A 20,541-nucleotide genomic window follows, 5' to 3' on the forward strand; every position below is an offset into this window, starting at 1 on the left:
ACCAATATTTAGGGAGATATTAGTAATTTTGGAATATAATAGCCTTACAATCATGTTGCTATGGCCAAAACGCTTTGGCGGTGACTGCTGGACAAATGCGGTACAGCATGCACAAATACACAACAGCATAAAAACAGCCACATCTAGAACCAGTGGATCCCCACACGGTTAACACACTAGTATGTCTTTAATCCAATACGCTGGCATCTTTGGCAGAACTTCAGAGCTCTTATTTCTAAACACTCCAATGATAATTGTAGGTAATTTTTAATATTTGTCAGTTGAAATCCTACATGTAGCCCCTGTAATAGTTGAATCATCCAATAATTATCCCCTTCTTCTTTCACAATGTCTGTGTTTTGTTTCACAGTTGTGTTTGTTTATCAGGCAAGACCTAACATGAATGCAACAACATTGAATGGGAAGCATTTACTCACTTATAAAAGTCTATGACAGGTTTGGCCACGTCTTTGTAGATTCTAAGTCTGGCCATCAGAGCTTCTGGTTTGTCATCATCATGGTGAATCAGTGGCTCCCCAGTAATGTCATCTCTACCCTAGAAAAAAAAACACAAAAAAATGCACAGTGAAACCAAAGTCTATGCCTCATTCACTCATAACAAAAGGACTCACAACACAGTAGCATCGTAATATACAAACATATGCAGTTAGATCATATGGTGTTTTGTATTTCAGGAAGATGCAGTTATATATGAGTCACATTTCATCAGAAAACTCTGAGAAGATTTGATGTTTTTATCTAATTTGGACATACTGGATTCAAATCCTTCCTTTGTTTCCTTGGCTATAGTCCGGTGGTTCCCAACCTTTTTTGGCTCATGACCCCATTTTAAGATACATTTCTGGCAACCCCAGACATTCAAAACAGAGATTTTTTTTTTTTTTGCAACGCTGGCAAAAACATAACCTCCTTGGCGGAGGTAGTAAGACCTACAGAGTAACTTTTCAGTGAGATGTAAGAACTTATTTTTAAACAATAGATCTTGAAAATCTTATTTCAAGAAATCTTACCAAGATAATTTGTACTTTTTCCATTGGATTTTTTTTTTTTTTGCTTGAATTATACAAAAAAATCTTGAATTAAGCAAAAGAAAAAAAAAAAAAAATCTGCCAATGGAACAAGTGAAAATTATCTTGGTTTCTTGAAATAAGATTTTCAAGATCTACTGTCTAAAAATAAGTTCTTATATCTCACTGAAAAGTTCCTCTTTAGGTGATTATGTCTTATTTTAAGTGTGATGAGATATTTTGACTAGAAATGAGAAAAATACACTCGGTAAGATTTAGATTTTTGCGGTGTTCAACCAACAACTGAACATTTTAAGTAATCGGCTCGAATGTCCAAATGTCGTGACATAACTAGTTATAACAAATTAAACAGGAATTAACACGGGTTGTACAGGGGTTGGACAAAATAATGGAAACACCTTAAAAAATCAACAAAATAAAATTTAATATGGTGTAGGTCCGCCTTTTGCGGCAATTACAGCCTCAATTCTCCGAGGTATTGATTCATACAACTTGTGAATTGTTTCCAAAGGAATTTTAAGCCATTCTTCAGTTAGAATACCCTCCAACTCTTTTAGAGACGATGGCGGTGGAAATCGACGTCTTACTTGAATCTCTAAAACTGACCATAAATGCTCAATAATGTTGAGGTCTGGGGACTGTGCCGGCCATACGAGATGCTCAACTTCATTAGAATGTTCCTCATGCCATTCTTTAACAGTTCTAGCTGTATGGATTGGGGCATTATCATCTTGAGGTGAAGGTGTTTCCATTATTTTGTCCAACCCCTGTAGAAATCCACTCGATTACCAAAGACCAGTAAAAGTAGGTTTAGCAATATATGACCCCTTTAAACAGAATGTGCTAGCTGTAATGAACTGAGAGTTACAAAGAAGTAACTTTTAAATTTCCCTTATTTTCAGAAAACGTCATTAAATTGTAGCCAGAGCGGCATTAACTGGAAAAAACTGAAAGGATGCGTTTGTCCTCCAGTAAATCAACAATAATGCCACAAAAAAACAGGAAAACCATTTCTAAGAACTGTAAAATGACTGGCATATGTGAGGCCAGTTTTAGTTGACAGAGACCTCAACTAGTGGTGGGTTGAAGCCCATGTTGTAAACTCTGCCGCTGGCTGGATGGACCCACCGCTCACTTAACCTGTCCTTCAGAGTTTCAAACGGGACGGTGAGATTGATGACCATGTCGAGTTGACACAGATTATTCAGTTCCCGTGCCTGGGGCAGGGTCCGGGGGAAACCTGGGCAGAAAAAACGAGAATATGAAAAATACAGTCGTGGAAAAAATTATTAGACCACCCCTTGTTTTCTTCAATTTCTTGTTTATTTATTTATTTATTTATTTATTTATTTATAACTTAGATTTTATTAGTTTTAAAAGAACAGCAACATAAATAAGTCTGGGTAGCACAGTCTTATCAATTATTTTGCTTATATAATGTCCATTTTTTCCACTTTTTGTTCATTTGTGGTTCTTGTAGTCTTAATCTGTGTGTTAGTTTTTCCATTAGAAATATGTCCTCGATTGTAGTTATCCATTGATCCTTTGATGGTACGTTCATCTTCTCCCATCTTCCTTGTTATACTTTTTTGTTGCAGCTATCAACATCACCTTTACCAAATATTTATCGTCTTCACGTATAGTGCCATCACCAAAGTTGCACAAATAAAGAATTTCAGGTTTCTTTGGAATTGTGTATCCTAATACTTGACATAGGACATTGCAGATCATTTCCCAATATTCCGAAAGTTTTGAACATTTCCAGAAAACACGAGAATGGTCAACATCCATCTCCCTGCATTCTCTCCAACATTCCTGATGCCTCTGGAACTGTTTGCTTTTAAACTTGGGTGTAATAAAAAATCTTACAAGGTTTTTCCAGGCAAATTCCCTCCATGTCCGAGAGCTAGTAGTTGTATGATGTAATTTCCACATGTTTAGCCAATCTATATCATCAATTTCTATGTCAATTTCTTGTTTATTTTAATGATTTTTTTTTCTATATATTTACCATTTCCTAAGAGATTTATCGTCATTTATTATAAAATAATCCTCCGTATTTAGCATTTTTCCAGTGAAAATCAGGTATTTTCCTAATGTAAACATTCTGTTTAAATGTGAAACCATGTATTTGGGCAATCTACTGTTTGAGTCATGAAACATTAAAGACAAAAAGTTACTGGTTATACTATTGGCAGCCAGTAAGAAATCTGTTATGAGGACATGGTTAAAAGTAGAACCACCCACCACTGATGAATGGATTGGAATTGTCTATGAGATTTATGTTACGGAGAAGATATCCTTTTCCCTCAAAGTTGAAAAAGAAAAATGTTATAATATATGGTCCAAATAGACCAAGTATGTAAAATCAATCAGATCTGATTTCATTTGATTGTATTTGTGCTTTGTGTGAACCTATCTGCTTTTATGTGAGGTTGTGATTGTATGAGGTGGTGCGCTCCCCTGTTCTGTTTTGTTGTATTACACTGGTCAACAACAAATTTATTGTTTAAGTTTTTTGAGCTGATTTAGGATCATTTTGGTGTGCTGAATCCAAAAATCACATTAATTTTGCTCAATCAGGTCAACTTTCTAAACTATGCTACATATTGGCTTTTTAACGTTTTTGCTTACATTTATGGGCATTTTCACATCATATGATACAAAATTCTTTCAGATTTCTTGCAATAAACGAGTTCTGAAGATTTTACTTTTGCCAATTTATGATGAATGGTTTTTTTTTAATATTACAGGTGAATGAAATGGCTTCGACTAGAACAGGGGTCGGCAACCTGCGGCTCTTCATCCTCCTTGTAGTGGTTCCCTTTACTGCGGTCAAGCCAGCCGCAATTCTCCTCTGTATTGTCAGTCCAGCCGCTAGCGTTTTTCTTGTGCGCTACTTATTCGACAATTACAGTAGATGAGCTGCATGGAGCGAATGTGCCTTCCAGACAACAAAAGTGAGGGCTCATTTATGCTCTACCTTAAAGACGCAGACGGATACGAACGGAGGGTTCTGTCCGTCCTTTGTATATTACTCACATAATTCTGTCCATTTTCCGGGAGAATATGGAGCAGTACAACTGGGAACTGCGGAGGCAGTGTTGAGTTTTGAAGAGAATAATTTTCATAAATAGCGATACTTTTCATAGAGCAACTGAATGAGTATAAGTACTGTGTACTTTTGGGGTAATCCTACAACAGATTCCATTCCAAGCTACAAAAGTGTTTGTTTTCGTCTGAAATAGGCTTTAAGACTAAATTCAATGATGAATAAAATTATGATTTCCAATAAGTACCTCATGAATTTTTTACAATTGGTATTAGTACTTCAAATACTATTAGCAAAAATACTATGAACTACTTTTACTGTGTACTTTTGAAGTAATCATACTCAAAAATCCCTTCCAAGCTCCAAAAATGTTTGTTTTTTTCATCTGAAATAGTCTTTAAGACTAAATTCAATGATGAATAATTTTTTTTTTCCAATGAGTACCTCGTGAATTTAGTATTTTTGGTATTAGTACTTCATATACTATTAGCACAAATACTATGAAATACTTTTACTGTGTACTTTTAGAGTAATCATACTCCAGAATCCATTCCACACAGCACTTCTGTTTGTTGTATTCAGTGGTTGTAACAGATAAAATGTAAAGAAGATTAAAACTTTTAAAAGTTTATAAGCTCTGTTATCTTTGTGGCTCCAGACTATTTTTTTTGGCGGAAGAGGGGGCAAAATGGCTCTTTTGATAATAAAGGTTGCAAACCCCTGGACTAGAAGATCTTGCAAAAATAAGCCTGACGTATTCTGCTACATCTGCGGTGAATACACCATTGTACCTAACAGGAATCAAGTCACAAGTTTCATAAAGTGTGCTTACCAATCTTATTTTGGTATTAAACTTGGTGACCAAGATAAAGTTTACAAAAATGTAATCAATTTTGTGAGAAGATCAAATTTTTCAAAATCAAATTAGCAAAAAAACCTGACCTGATTGAGAAAAACAGATGTCATTTTTGGATTTAGCGGTGCAAAATGGTCCTAATTCAGTTGAAAAAACCTAGACAACTTGCAAAAAATATTTTTTTGTAACCCAGTGTTATTGTTTCAACTGAAATTAATGGTCTGTAAAAGGAAATTCTAGAAAGGCAATATGGATACAATCATCGAAGAATTTCAAAAAAAAAAAAAAGAAAATCATATATTTGCCAATATTTAAGGCACTGATCACATTGATGTTCATAAAAGCTCAGATTAAAATTGAGGATTATTATATCAAAAACAGAGAAAACTGAAGAAAAAGTGGCGTTTTCAGTTATACAGTCGTGGAAAAAATTATTAGACCACCTTCTGTTTTCTTCAATTTCTTGTTCATTTTAATGCTTGGTACAACTAAAGGTACAATAAAAAGAGAATTTAAAAAAAAAAAAAAAGAAAATCAGATATTTGCCAATATTTAAGGCACTGATCACATTGATGTTCATAAAAGCTCAGATTAAAATTGAGGATTATTATATCAAAAACAGAGAAAACTGAAGAAAAAGTGGCATTTTCAGTTATACAGTCGTGGAAAAAATTATTAGACCACCTCTTGTTTTCTTCAGTTTCTTGCTCATTTTAATACAACTAAAGGTACATTTGTTTGGACAAATATAATGATAACAACAAAAGTAGCTCATAAGCGTTTAATTTCAGAGCTGATATCTATCCATTTTCCATGTTTTCTTGATAATAACCAAAACCATTTCAATTCTTACATCAATGTCTATGGCATTGTACTGACAAAAACAGTGCTTTTAGGCATTCCATGTTTTCTTTTCTGTCTGTTTTAGTCACATAATACACACAGGAGTTAGTATTGGATTGCATAACCATTGTTTTTGATGACTTTGATGATCTAATAACTTCTTCCGCAACTGTATACACTTTATTTATGACCACAACGAGTCAGTCTTAAAGCTCTGGTGGTTATTATCTGACTATTATCTCTAAATCATGTCAGTTTTAAATGCACATATATGAGATTATTTCGGTCTGTGTCTGTGCTGTTGGTCATGTGGGGGGTTGATGGTGTGCTCCCCTCCTCGGGTTCTGTGTGCTTGGCTCCACCCCCCCACCGGCCATAGTCATATTAATTTAAATTAATTAGCATAAACTCAAACTGATAGGAATTGATATAAATTACTATAAATATTTAATTATTTAACCCATTTTTGCTGTTATTGTGGCTGCCTCCACCGCTACTGCCACCAAAATAAAACTAGCAAATTAAACTATTAATATTATAACCATATATTATGTTGTTGTCATTAGACAAAGGGCTGAGCGGTAATAAGCTATGCTTCTTCTCACTCTTTTTCAAATATGAATATGAATTTTTCTTTTTTTCTTTTTTTTTGTGTGTATTAGTTTTTGCCTCCTTGAATTTTCATTTCTGTTACGTTGTGCAAAGAAGTCAATTAGTAGCAATCACGAAGCTTGTACCATTTAATTTAAGAGGGATGTTTGTGTTTGAAAAATGTAAAGTAAGAACAAACGTTAAATATCACAGTGTTTCAGTTATTGGTGTCAAGCTATGGAACGAACTGAAGGATGAAGTGAAATTGTGTAGCTCACTGTTGAGTTTCAAAAAGAATTTAATTTGTCAAATTATGGAGGGCTATGAAAGTAATATGATTACAAAATGACTTATAACACTGAATGTAGTATAATTTGTGTTTAAGTATTTATCTGCTGCAGCTTCAGGTGTGGACTAAGGATGTGAATAGGAGAAGCAGAAATAAGCCTCCGGCTTCAGCTTCTTCCTTTTTCAGTTACAAAATGTGTTAATTTTATGTTTGTTTGTTTTTTAAATATGTATGTGTTTTGTTTTGTTGTTGTTTTTTAATATGTATGTGTTTTGTATTTTGTATTTTGTATTGAACTGAAATAAACATTCATTCATTCATTCATTCATTTCTATTTTCGAAATAAATCAATTTAAAAAAAAAAAAATCATTATCATTATTATAATTACTATTTTCCCTCTCATCCCTCCACCCCTCCCTTTCTCACTTTCAGTCACTCTCCCCCCTTCCCCTTTTCCTTATCACCCTTAATCAGTCTATATTGTTTAGTTTCTCTTTACGTTTATTATCTTTTTCATTGTAACATGATGTTGTCCTTGTTGTTGTTTGTCATTATTTTGTTGTTGTTTTGTTTATTTGCTTGATTTTTCTTTTATTTATTTGTTGGTGTTTTTTTTCTGTCCACTATGACTTGTTAACTGTATCACTAATTTAAAGAAAGTAAAAAAAAAAAAAAAAAAAAGAGAAAGAGAGAGAGATTATTTCTGTCTTAAAAGATGATACAAGCTGTTCTCAAGCTGTTTCGAAGTGTCCAGTGTAATGATTCGCAGCTGTAACAACAAACACGCTGGAATACATACATGTGGGTTTGTTTTTGTGGAGAACATTACTGCAAAAACCAGTAGAAACAGATTTTGATAAACGATTGAGACTTAAATGTGATCACATGCTGTAGTGTGGGTCAAAGGTCAAGGTGGTGTAAAGGACAAAACCACATGAGTAAACACACAATATGGACAAAAGTATTGGGACACATTGAAATCAGATGTTTTGTTCCTAACAGGAGATTTGGTTCCAAAACCATTTTTACTGTATTTATACTTTTTTTCCTTTCAGGTATGTACTAATATGTAAAAAAAAATTGGTGAGTTCATATGTATGTTTCTTTTTTAAATGATCTGAGATGTTATTTTTGGCTTATTATTTACATGTTTTATACTAATTTTAAGCTTTTTTGTTGAGTTTTTTTCTGTTTTAAGTGCTTGTCTGTAAGGTTAACATTAAAAAAAAGGGAAATCAAAAAATAAATTGTATGATTTCTCTTCATTTTTGTTGCAAATGATGAATAAGTGATGGCAGACATTATATTAAGAGATTTATTTCATAATTCTGTTTGAAATTACTGCACCCAACATCTCCCTCATCCCTTTACCTCTTAAAAATTGTGTCTTTGTATCTCCTTATGACACTGTTATTCTTGACAGATAAAGTGTAACTGGGGCACAGTAAGTTTTCATTACACCAGGTCAGAGGTGATATTGATGTATATAAATAGGAATAAAAAGAGGAATGCGTCTGAAAAAAGAATTATTCCCATATTATGAGCAGCTTTTGTATTTTGCTGAATAGGTATTTTTCTAAACTTGTGGACCTCTTCTTCACATGTCAACAGGGTTTCATGTTGCAAAAACGGTGACTTCTAAAAAGTCTGGTTTGTGTGTATTTGTGTGTTCAAGGAAAACAGAGTGATTAGAAAACAATGGTGTCTCGCCCTATTTTGTTCATATCTACTGTTGTTTGTGTAAAGAAGCTGCACCTGAAACATCAAATCCAGGTGTATAAATAAGTGGATGACCTCCAGCAGATCCAGGTCAGCACCGATACCTTTGGGAGACGGACCGGGCCAGTGTTATGGACAAAGTCACATCATGTAAAGAACGCACTTCCACAACCAACACTTAAAATGACGCAACTTTACATCTGAACGACACCTTCATGACAGATTAACCCATAAAGACCCAAACATCCACTGTCGACCAAAACCATCTACAAAATCTACACTGTTGATCCATTAATCCTATCAATCCATGTAAATAATTGGTGTAAAATACAGTTATTCATCTTTTCATGGCCATCAGGTATGACCCATTTGGACGTAGTTACCATGGAAACAACGTCATCTTCGACAACATTGATTCATCAGTAAAACCCATGGATTTTGATCAGTGACAGTGGATGGAAATGCTTGGTTTATGTTCAGTTAATGAGAGATTTAACTAAAAAAATCACTTTCTCTTCAGTTTTCTCTGTTTCTGATATAATATCCTTCATCTTAAATCTGATATTTTCTGAACATCTACATGATCAGTGAATTAAATATAGAAAAATGACTGGTTAATGTTCAGTTAATGATATATTTACTGAAAAAAGTCACTTTTTGTTTTAGCAGTTTTATCTGTTTTTGATACAATAACCCTCAACTTTAATCTGAGCTTTTATGAACATCTACATGATAAGTGAATTAAATTTCACAATATACATGATTTTCATTGAAAAAACACAAAACACAGATATTTACCATTTATTATAAATAAATGGTGGTAAATCCCTTAAGAAAAGTTAATATAGAGAAAATAATATTTTAGAACTGCCACAGACAAGGTTATTATCGTTAACGAAAACTAACAAAATGACGAAAACTAGAATTGTAAAAACATTTTTGTGAACCGAAATAAATAAAAACTAGAATTGAAAGAAAAAATGATAACTAACTGAAACTGTATTGTGTGCTTATAAAACTAACTAAAACATATAAAAATTGTGGATTAAATTCCCATTGTTTTCGTCTTTGTCAGTGTCGGATTGACAGAAAATCGATTTATTTCCCTTAAGCAATTTTAGCTGCTGGCACCGTATGATATTTAACGGTCCGTCACTTGTCGTCACTTGTGGTTTCCAGTCGTCTTCTGGTCCCCACTCTACCTGGAAACATGGAGACTAAAGTTGGGAGAAAGCAGCAGAGTCCTGTCTGGGATTTATTTGAATACGACGGCGAAGAAGATAAAAGATACGACAAAACTAAAATTAATACTAAAACTAAGCATTTAGAAAATAGCGAAAACTAATAAAAACTAACCTGCTCTAAAAACTAATTAAAACTAACTGAATTACACTGTAAGTCCGGATAAGTTGAGTTTACTTAAAAAATCTCTGGAAACTCGTTGCCTTAAAGAATTTAAGCAATGAGTAATGAAAACTTGAGTATATTAAACTTAAATACTTGATTTGAATGAAATTGCTATTTTACGTACAACACACTAAATGCCAAGTTAATTTAACTTAAAATTTGTTGCAATGTCAGTTGCTTTGTGTAATCATTAGACTTAATATCATCAGTTCATTTTACTCAATTCTGAGTTGATTTAACCCTTTCATGTATCAATTATGAGAACCTTAGTCAAAATTTTTTTGAGTGTTTTTTTTTTTTTTTTTAAGTCTATAGGCATGAAAAAAACAATGCAATTGAATTTTTTTTATGACCCTGTTTTTCATGGAGTCACAAAAATGTCCACTCAGCTGGACACCATGTGTTTAATTTTTGAAGCGAAGATACATGTATTTAAACCCCATCATCAGAAAGGGATATAGTGTGTGAAAAATATGAAATAAAAACATTTTTAATGCCGCTAATGCCATTTTCTCACATTTTAACGTACTCTAATATTAGTTGTTACTCAAGTCATGGTGATAATATGCAAAAAAAAAAAACTTTTTGTTCAAAAAAACTGTTAATTACGGTCTAATAGCCTAATAATTAGCAATTGATTTACACTCAGACTTGTTAGTGCAGATCAGGTTTATCTAGAACAGCAAAGTTACAGTAATGGTATGAATGTCAGTGTTTGTGATGATGCATAAGTATTCACTGTGTTGGCTGATATGGAACTAAAACAACAAAATCCATGCATATACAAGAGAACAGATGGACAATCGCTGTCCACTGTAGTGACCAGTATGCATGAAAGGGTTAAACTGAAATCTTTTGCAATATAAATGGCTTTGTATAACTATTCAACTTAATATATTATAGTGTGGATGAAAGTTAGGCAGGAAGTTGGATTGATGTAATTTGCCATTACAGGAAGTGCTTTTAATTTGTCAAAGCATTACAATTTCCTTTGCATAAAACATAATCTTTAACCCTTTCATGCATAGTGGTCACTCCAGTGGACAGTTACTCTACAGCTTTAATCTTGTATATTCATGGGTTTAGTTGTTTTAGTTCCATATCAGCCGACACAGTAGACGCTTATGCATCATCTCATAAATTGCAATTCATACCATTATTGTAACTTTGCTGTTCTTGATTGGTTCTTGAGTGGAAATCATTCATTCATTCATTTTCTGAACCGGCTTTATCCTCACTAGGGTCATGGGGGTCGCTTGGAGCCTATCCCAGCTACATAGGGGCGAAGGCGGGGTACACCCTGGACAAGTCGCCAGTTCATCGCAGGGCGTGGAAATTAATTGTTAATATTTATTTTTTGCATATTATCTCCATGAAGTGAGTAATAACTAGTATTAGAATGTGTTAAAATGTGAGAAAACATCAGATTAGCTGCATTAAACATGGTTTCATTTCACTGTTTTCATATCACTTTATGATACTGGGTTTTAAATACATGTTTCTTTGCTCTAAGGATAAAATTCAGGGTGTAGCTGAGTGGACATTTTTGTAACTCCATGAAAAACAGGTTGATTTAAAAAAAAAAAAAAAAAAAATTCAATCACATTATTTTTTTTTTCATGCCTAAAGAGGAATAAAAACACTCAGGAAAAAAAAAATCTTGATTAAGGTTCTCATAATTCATGCATGAAAGGGTTAATGAACAGGAAACCTATTGTTCTTCCGATGGCTCTGACTCATGGTGCAGCTCTACAAAAATACAAAAACAAACACAAAAAGACCAATAAACATTCCCATACACACATTCAGTCCAAATTAACACTAACACCACAACCCCGCTGAACCCCTGCACAGAAAAAGAGAAAAAGAACACATTTTCAACAACATGCCCAATACCCATAATTCAATGTGGAGATAAATAGGTGTGGTTATGACTAAAACCAAGTGATTTAAATCCATTCAACTTCAACTTTTTCGTATTTTCAACTATGTCTACAACTTAGTAGAATATACTGAACATTTTATAGTAATGTCATAAAACTTAAATCATTTAAGTGCATTGTGAGTAAAGCATTTTAGTAAATACAAATTCCGGGCTTACAGTGTAGAGAAAAAAAAGTCAAAACTAAATAAAACTAAACTATTATGAAAAATCCAAAACTGTTATAACCTTGGCCACTGAAGTCACACTGGGTCCTTATGGGTTAAAGCCTCTGCATCTGCTTCGTCCAGTATTATCCACAGTGTACAGGTTGGACAACACTGAATATAGTTTGCCTGCTCATTGAGACCAGTTCATATTCATTTTTGCACTGTCATTAATCACCTCCATATGTCAGTCCTCTAAACTCCATAGTCTCTTCACATCATCACTCTCCGCTCATGTTCACTTTAATCTCAGCCTGCTTCCTTTTACAGCTTTCCTCGGTTCATTATCTTTGGAAGAAGTCGACCATTTCTCTGCATGTTCCTTTGTTTGGTTGATATGTTCAATCTATCCAACCCACAGAACATCATTCTACCCACAAATGAGCAATGGCACGGCTATGGAAGTAAATCTGTCTCATCAGATTTTGAATTAAAAAGCCACTGAATTTCTAGCACTGAATTTTTTTGCACTGAAATTAAGTATCTGAATTTTTTTTTTTTTTGCACTGAAATGAAATATCTGAATTTTTTGTCTCTTAATTTAACTATGTTCATAAATTTAGAATAAAAAAACTTCAAATGCAAAAAATTCAAAAGCAAAAAATTTCAAGTCGAACCGTCACCCAGCCAATCGACTTACATTAGGCTGGTCATGTGACACTGATGCAGGAAGACGGTCAGCGCAGATGTGTGATCTGAATTTTTGGCTTTTGAATTTTTTGCATCTGATTTTTTTGCATCTAAATGTTTTGCTTTTGAATTTTTTGCATCTGAAGTTTTTTATTCTAAATTTATGAAAATAGTTAAATTAAGAGACAAAAAATTCAGATACTTAATTTCATTGCAAAAAAATATTCAGATACTTAATTTCAGCGCAAAAAAATTTAGTGCAACAAATTCAATGGCTTTTATAATTCAAAATCTGATGAGACAGATTTACTTCCATACACGGCACCAATCGAAGGCCAAGACAGAGAAGCAGACAGAGCGAAGGAAGCAATTTCATCTGTTTACTGTATATTTAGAAGGGCTCATATAGTGTAAAACCACTTTCACACAGAGATCCAGAAAAAAGGTGAGATGTTGATCCCCCTTTTTTTTTTTACATCATTGACTGATTTCCACGGCCAACCCAAAGGAGTAACAGAGGTGAGACAGGTTGGACTTTCACACACCTGCTGACCTGTGTTCCGGAATCAAAGGGGTGGTGACGCAGCACAGCGTATAGTGGGATGTACAGGGTGGGGAAGCAAAATTTACAATGAACATTTAGTTGTTTTTTCTCAGCAGGCACCACGCCAGTTGTTTTGAAACCAAACATATATTGATGTCATAATCATACCTAACACTATTATCCATACCTTTTCAGAAACTTTTGCCCATATGAGTAATCAGGAAAGCAAACGTCAAAGAGTGTGTGATTTACGGAATGCACTTGTCACACCAAAGGAGATTTCAAAAAGAGTTGGAGTGTCCATAAAGACTGTTTACAATGGAAAGAAGAGAATGACTATGAGAAAGTCTGGAAGATACTATGAAAGACGAATGGGAGAAGTTGTCACCCGAATATTTGAGGAACACTTGCGCAAGTTTCAGGAAGCGTGTGAAGGCAGTTATTGAGAAAGAAGGAGGACACATAGAATAAAAACATTTTCTATTATGTCAATTTTCTTGTGGCAAATAAATTCTCATGACTTTCAATAAACTAATTGGTCATACACTGTCTTTCAATCCCTGCCTCAAAATATTGTAAATTTTGCTTCCCCACCCTGTATAACTTGTGCGTTGAAAATACCCCATGCATAGCGGTGTTGCTAACCTTTCCAGAGTCTTTCTTTCAGTCCGTTCCACAAATGTTAGCATGATAGAGTCCTCCGCCTAAGTGAGAACAGCTTGTGGATTTTGCTGTCTCCCCAGTTTGACATCTTTCTGGTCGCACTGATATGGTTTGCTGCACTGGAAAAAATCTAAATCTTACCAAGTGTATTTTTCTCATTTCTAGTTAAAATATCTCATCACACTTAAAACAAAACATAACTAGAAAAGCACTTGGAGAGCGCAGACCTCCGTCACGGCAGATCAGAGTCATCCCCCTCCCCCAGTGTGTTCCTTGTGCCAATATCAACATTTCCTGAAAATTTCATCCATTTGGATGAAATTTTCAGGAAATGTTGATATTGGCACAAGGAACAAATGATTACATTTTGGTGGTGATCGGGGGGGGGGGGGGGCTGAGAGACAGATCTGCCTTGGCAGTAGATCTTGAAAATCTTATCTCAAGAAATCTTACCAAGATAATTTTCACTTGTTCCATTGGCAGATTTTTTTTTGCTTAATTCAAGATTTTTTTGCTTAATTCAAGCAAAAAAAAAAATCTACCAATGGAACAAGTGAAAATTATCTTGTTAAGATTTCTTGAGATAAGATTTTCAAGATTTATTGTATAGAAATAAGTTCTTATATCTCACTGAAAACTTCCTCTTTAGGTGATTATGTCTGATTTTAAGTGTGATGAGATATTTTGACTAGAAATGAGAAAAATACACTTGGTAAGATTTTTTATTTTTTCCAGTGCAGTAAACAAACATATCAACAAGAAAAGCACTCAGAGAGCACAGACCTCCGCCAAGGCAGATCAGTGGGCCCCAATGCCCACCCCCACCCCCCATCCTCGATCACCACCAAAATTTAATCATTTCTTCCTTGTGCCAGTATCAACATTTCCTGAAAATTTCACCAAAATCCGTCCATAACTTTTTGAGTTATCTTGCTAACAGACAAACAAACAGACAGACAAACCCCAATGAAAACATCACCTCCATCCTCCTTGGCAGGGGTAATAACCTAAATAGTAACTTTTCAGTGAGATATAAGAACTTATATTTACCTATGTTTTCATCGGGGTTTGCCTGTTTGTCTATCTGTTTGTCTGTTAGCAAGATAACTCATAAAGTTATGGACGGATTTGGATGAAATTTTCAGGAAATGTTGATACTGGCACAAGGAACAAATGATTACATTTTGGTGGTGATCGGGGGGGGGGGTGCTGAGAGATAGATCTGCCTTGGCGGAGGTCTACGCTCTCTACTTTTCTAGTTTGGCAGTAGTTCTTGAAAATCTTATCTCAAGAAATCTTACCAAGATAATTTTCACTTGTTCCATTGGTAGATTTTTTTTTTTTTGCTTAATTCAAGATTTTTTTGCTTAATTCAAGCAAAAAAAATCTACCAATGGAACAAGTGAAAATTATCTTGGTAAGATTTCTTGAGATAAGATTTTCAAGATTTATTGTATAAAAATAAGTTCTTATATCTCACTGAAAAGTTCCTCTTTAGGTGATTATGTCTTATTTTAAGTGTGATGAGATATTTTGACTAGAAATGAGAAAAATACACTTGGTAAGATTTTTTTATTTTTTCCAGTGCAGTAAACAAACATATCAACAAGAAAAGCATTCAGAGAGCACAGACCTCCGCCAAGGCAGATCAGTGGGCCCCAATGCCCACCCCCACCCCCCATCCTCGATCACCACCAAAATTTAATCATTTCTTCCTTGTGCCAGTATCAACATTTCCTGAAAATTTCACCAAAATCCGTCTGTAACTTTTTGAGTTATCTTGCTAACAAACAACCAAACACGCACGCAAATACATCATCAAAACATCACACCCTAGTTGTGGAACAAGAGGTGCTACATAGGCTCTGTTACTACCTCCACAGGTGTTACAGAACCGCGATAAAGGTGGGACCAAACGATCCCACCATGTCATTTATACAGAAGTCATTACAGAATAAAGGTGAAATATTCCCATAACAGAAGTGCTGTGTGAAAGGGGCTTAAGTGTAAATTTTGTCTGTGCGGACACTCATTTAGACATTAAAAGAAAAAATCTGATGAATGACAAACAAATTGCTCTGCTGTAGATTCTAATAACCAACCCTGTCCTATCCAAGTCATAAGACAAACGTTACTAAATGAGATAAATGAACGCACATGAGTTTGTGAAAGTGTAAGTGTGTATGTCTTTGTACAGCTGTGGGGACACATTTTTACTATTTATCTATATTTGGAAGGAATTTTTGGGTCTTCGGGCGCATTTGGGCTAGTTCTTTGCAACTTTAAATGACTTTTTGAAGGTTTGCATTTAAGGTCAATGCATGATCCTCACAGAGACAGTAAGACGTGACAGTGGGGGGTGGTGTTCATGTGCTAGTATGTGTGCTTAACCTTGATTTAGGCGCTCTGTTCTCTTGCTAAAAAAAAAAAAAAAAAAAAAACACTTGTTTGCCGATTACATTTCAAGGTTTAAACATGCCCATCAGTTTGTTCCATCAATGTTTGGCATCTTAGTCAAAGAGAAGAGATAATATTTAACCTTGAAAAAGACACTGTGATCCCTGGGTTATTTTATGACAGGACTTTCATGTGGTTTTTTTTTTTTTTTATGTTTAACAACTCTAAACACTTCTGTATCTTAGGAAACCTTCCATTCTAGGATACATTTGACTTGTTCTTGTATTTGCAAAGATACACAAAGTGTCCAACATATTAAAAAAATGAGAGGGCTATCACTTTTTTTGCTTCAGACTGTTTACAATGACTCCAAAATTCATTATGTTGGATATTTTTTCATGTCAAATTACTTCCGTAAGTCCTAGTTACACGCTTGTACTGGATTCAGCACATTAAACAGCTAATTACACACAGATGCCAGATAATTCCCTGCATATTTTTTCCGCTTAATTATTCCTTATAATAAAGCTCTGCATGTGGTATTTTGCAGAAAGGCTGAAAACAGAGCTTGCAGGATGGCCCTTTCTGCAGCGTGTAGAGGAGTTTTAGGGGGCGGCATCTATTGCAGCCAATCAGATTTAAGGGGCAGTGGGCAGTTCTCACTAGTGGCCTGGATGCTGCACAGTCCTCACCTTATATGAAAACTATGTATCTGCAGGATTAAGTACAAACCATGCACATTTATGACATAAACCCTGGAATTCTCTTTATAATGAGCTGAAGGACTGTAAAAACATATTCCAACTGAAAAAAAGTGTAGAAAGACAGAACAATGAGAGTATATGAACAGTTCTAAGTTTTTACATTTTGTTTCGTATTTGTTTCGCGTCTTGTGACATATTTGTTTACTTATTTTGGTCTGATATCGTAATTGCTTTGCATCATTTCGTCAGGTATATATTTACCCATGTTTTGTTTGTTCCAACTGAAAAAAGTGTATAAAGACAGAACAATGAGAGTATATAAACAGCTATAAGTTTTTACATTTTGTTTGTATTTGTTTTTGCATCAAGTGACATATTTATTTACTTATTTTGGTCTGGTATCGTAATTGTTTATCATCTTGTGACATATTTATTTACCTATTTTGGTCTGGTAACAGAAACCCAACAGAATATTTACATATTTTGGTCTAGTATCATAATTGTTTTGCATCTTGTGACATATTTATGTACTTATTTTGGTCTGGTATCATAATTGTTTTGCATCTTGTGACATATTTATTTACTTATTTTGGTCTGGTATCGTAATTGTTTTGCATCTAGTGACATTTATTTACTTGTTTTAGTCTGGTATCGTAATTGTTTTGCATCTTGTGACATATTTATTTACTTATTTTGGTCTGGTATCATAATTGTTTTGCATCTAGTGACATATTTATTTACTTATTTTGGTCTGGTATCGCAATTGTTTTGCGTCTTGTGACATATTTATTTACTTATTTTGGTCTGGTATCGTAATTGTTTTGCATCGTGTGACATATTTATTTACTTATTTTGGTCTGGTATCGTAATTGTTTTGCGTCTTGTGACATATTTATTGACTTATTTTGGTCTGGTATCATAATTGTTTGGCATCTAGTGACATTTATTTACTTATTTTGGTCTGGTATCGCAATTGTTTTGCGTCTTGTGACATATTTATTTACTTATTTTGGTCTGGTATCGTAATTGTTTTGCATCGTGTGACATATTTATTTACTTATTTTGGTCTGGTATCGTAATTGTTTTGCGTCTTGTGACATATTTATTTACTTATTTTGGTCTGGTATCATAATTGTTTTGCATCTTGTGACATATTTATGTACTTATTTTGGTCTGGTATCATAATTGTTTTGCATCTTGTGACATATTTATTTACTTATTTTGGTCTGGTATCGTAATTGTTTTGCATCTAGTGACATTTATTTACTTGTTTTAGTCTGGTATCGTAATTGTTTTGCATCTTGTGACATATTTATTTACTTATTTTGGTCTGGTATCATAATTGTTTTGCATCTAGTGACATATTTATTTACTTATTTTGGTCTGGTATCGTAATTGTTTTGCATCTAGTGACATTTATTTACTTGTTTTGGTCTGGTATCGCAATTGTTTTGCATCATTTCCTCAGGTACATATTTACCAATGTTTTGTTTGTTTTGTACTTCCTAGATATATGTAGTTTTGCACTTGGTTTTGTATTCATTTTGTATTATCTTTGGATGTATTTGGTTTGATTTGTCTGACTTTACACAGTATGATTTTATAGCTAGTTATGTATAGGCTATTATTATTTAGAAGGGGACAGGAAATACAAGATATTTTTCATCCTGCTCCTTTTCAAGCGTGGGTGTGTACATGTTTGTTCACCTGATGATTAATGAATGTCTGCTGATGAAATGCACAACCATGAATGAAATAAATGAAATGAAAAACTGTTTTGTTTTGTTTTGTTTTTTACCATCCAGTAGCCAACTGTGTCCGATCACTTGCTCCAGCCTGGGCAGCATTAGTCTGGTCATCACATGATCCGGTACCAGCATGCCTCTTTCTACGTAGGTCTTCACAAGCACACCTGCCTCTGACACACAACACACAGGTAAAAAAAAAAACAAAAAAACATATATATGTGTTTCTAGCTTGTAACTACTTGTAAGGCTAGTAATTAACATAACTGTACTGTAGATCCGAAACACGGGGGGGGGGGGGGGGGGGGGGGTGACTGCTACTTCCTCTACTTCCTCTGTCCTTACTTCACCTCACATTTGGTAACCTGACACTGTATTTTAATGGAAAACGACATTCACTACTGTCATACCCACAAGCGACCTTTGTTTATAACTGAAACAGAGGTCGAATGTGGGTATAAACATAGAATTTATAACTTAAATAGAGGTAGGGTGTGTGAATTTTACCCTCATGTCACGCTTTACCTCCTGAATTCATCCCTCTTATCCTCATATGACCCAGGAAATGTCTGCAAAGTACCAGCTTTTTTTTTTTGTTTTTTTATTAAATAAGTGCCTATATTGGAAACATCACGATGCAAGAGTTTTTTTTTCAGATGCAGTTTTTAAAATTTTTATGCAATGTCCTTTGTGATGGACAGTTTTCTTTTCTTTTCTCTCTCTTTTTTTTTTTTTTTTTTGGTATAAAGTTGTGAACAAATGTGGGCAGAAAACCTGGGTCTTAGGAGGTTAAACCCACTTGAGCTACTTTTACCCCATCCTCAAAGTCACAACATCACACACACACACATGGTTTTGCTTAGCTACACTATAGTATACAACATTTTGGCACATTCTGAGAAATAAATTGATTCCAGTTCTCAAAAGAGACATCTTAAAGGGACACGACCATGAATTTAGAATGCAAATTTAAGTAAAAATAAAAGCCTTAACCTCTAATATTAATAATATTACATATAGGTTTCACAAGAGGGGTATTATTACTTCTTGTGTTGCTGCAGATTTCTCTATTAGGTTACAATAAGACACACAGTCTAGGTTTGCTTTCAGTGGGAATGGCTGCATAAATGTTTAATAAACTTCTAAAAATACACCACTCCACATACTCCACTCTGCAAATCACCTTTGTTTTAACGCTTTAATCTCTTATTTCTGTAAAGGAATCGTCAGTTTCAAACACAACACGTCTTCAAAGTTTTTTTTTTTTTTTTTTTTTTCTCTTCTTCCTGTTGATAACACACTGTTGTCAATGCGTCCCAGTGCAGACCCAGGCTGCGTCCTTACCTGTGTTTGCTGCTATGCATTCTCGCAGATAGTGACCACTGGACAGATACTGGAGACCAAAACTTTGCGCAATCCTTCGGGATATTGTACCTTTCCCTGATCCTGGTGGACCCATGATAGCAGCTCGAAATAACTTGGCCATGTCTTCCTCAAAAATAAGACTCCTACTGTTTTCAACGGGGCGCACAAACGCTCCTTTTTTCCCCCAGTTCTTGCGCAAACGGACCAAGTGAATGGCCTTTTAAAAAATAAATTCCCAATCAGCGTGTTCGCAGAAGTGATCTAACACATCCAAAACCCCGCAGAACATACAAACTAGTCCTGCCAATGGAATTTACAACAGTTTATGTGTGGAGTTTGCAGTCCTTTACGCAGAGCCCACTCACTCACTGGGGCTGACTCCAAGCAAGTCAGAGCGTTTTTTTTTTTTTTTTTTTTTTTTTTTTCCTGTTGCCTTACAGATACAACACGCTTGTCTACGTCTTTAAGAACAGATTTTTCTCTGCGAATGAATGAGGGAGTCTCCACAACGCCCTATTTTCCTGCGCACATCATCTAG

The 20,541-nt window shown here is 34.5% G+C and overlaps 1 protein-coding gene across 1 annotated transcript in view; it reads right to left on the reverse strand.

Annotated features, from left to right (window-relative positions):
• The window catches only part of LOC115418095 (adenylate kinase 4, mitochondrial-like), a 24,319-nt gene extending 3,841 nt beyond the window's left edge, over positions 1-20,478 (reverse strand). The window contains exons 1-4 of the mRNA XM_030132419.1: positions 19,983-20,478; positions 18,692-18,811; positions 2,117-2,289; positions 438-556 (exon numbers count right to left, since the gene is read on the reverse strand). Coding sequence (XP_029988279.1) covers positions 438-556; positions 2,117-2,289; positions 18,692-18,811; positions 19,983-20,124 — 554 coding nt within the window. The 5' untranslated portion in view covers positions 20,125-20,478. The remainder of the gene's footprint in view (positions 1-437; positions 557-2,116; positions 2,290-18,691; positions 18,812-19,982) is intronic.
• Between the last annotated feature and the right edge of the window lie 63 nt (positions 20,479-20,541).

This window comes from Sphaeramia orbicularis, chromosome 4 (genome assembly GCF_902148855.1).
Source record: "Sphaeramia orbicularis chromosome 4, fSphaOr1.1, whole genome shotgun sequence".
Lineage (NCBI taxonomy): Eukaryota > Metazoa > Chordata > Actinopteri > Kurtiformes > Apogonidae > Sphaeramia > Sphaeramia orbicularis.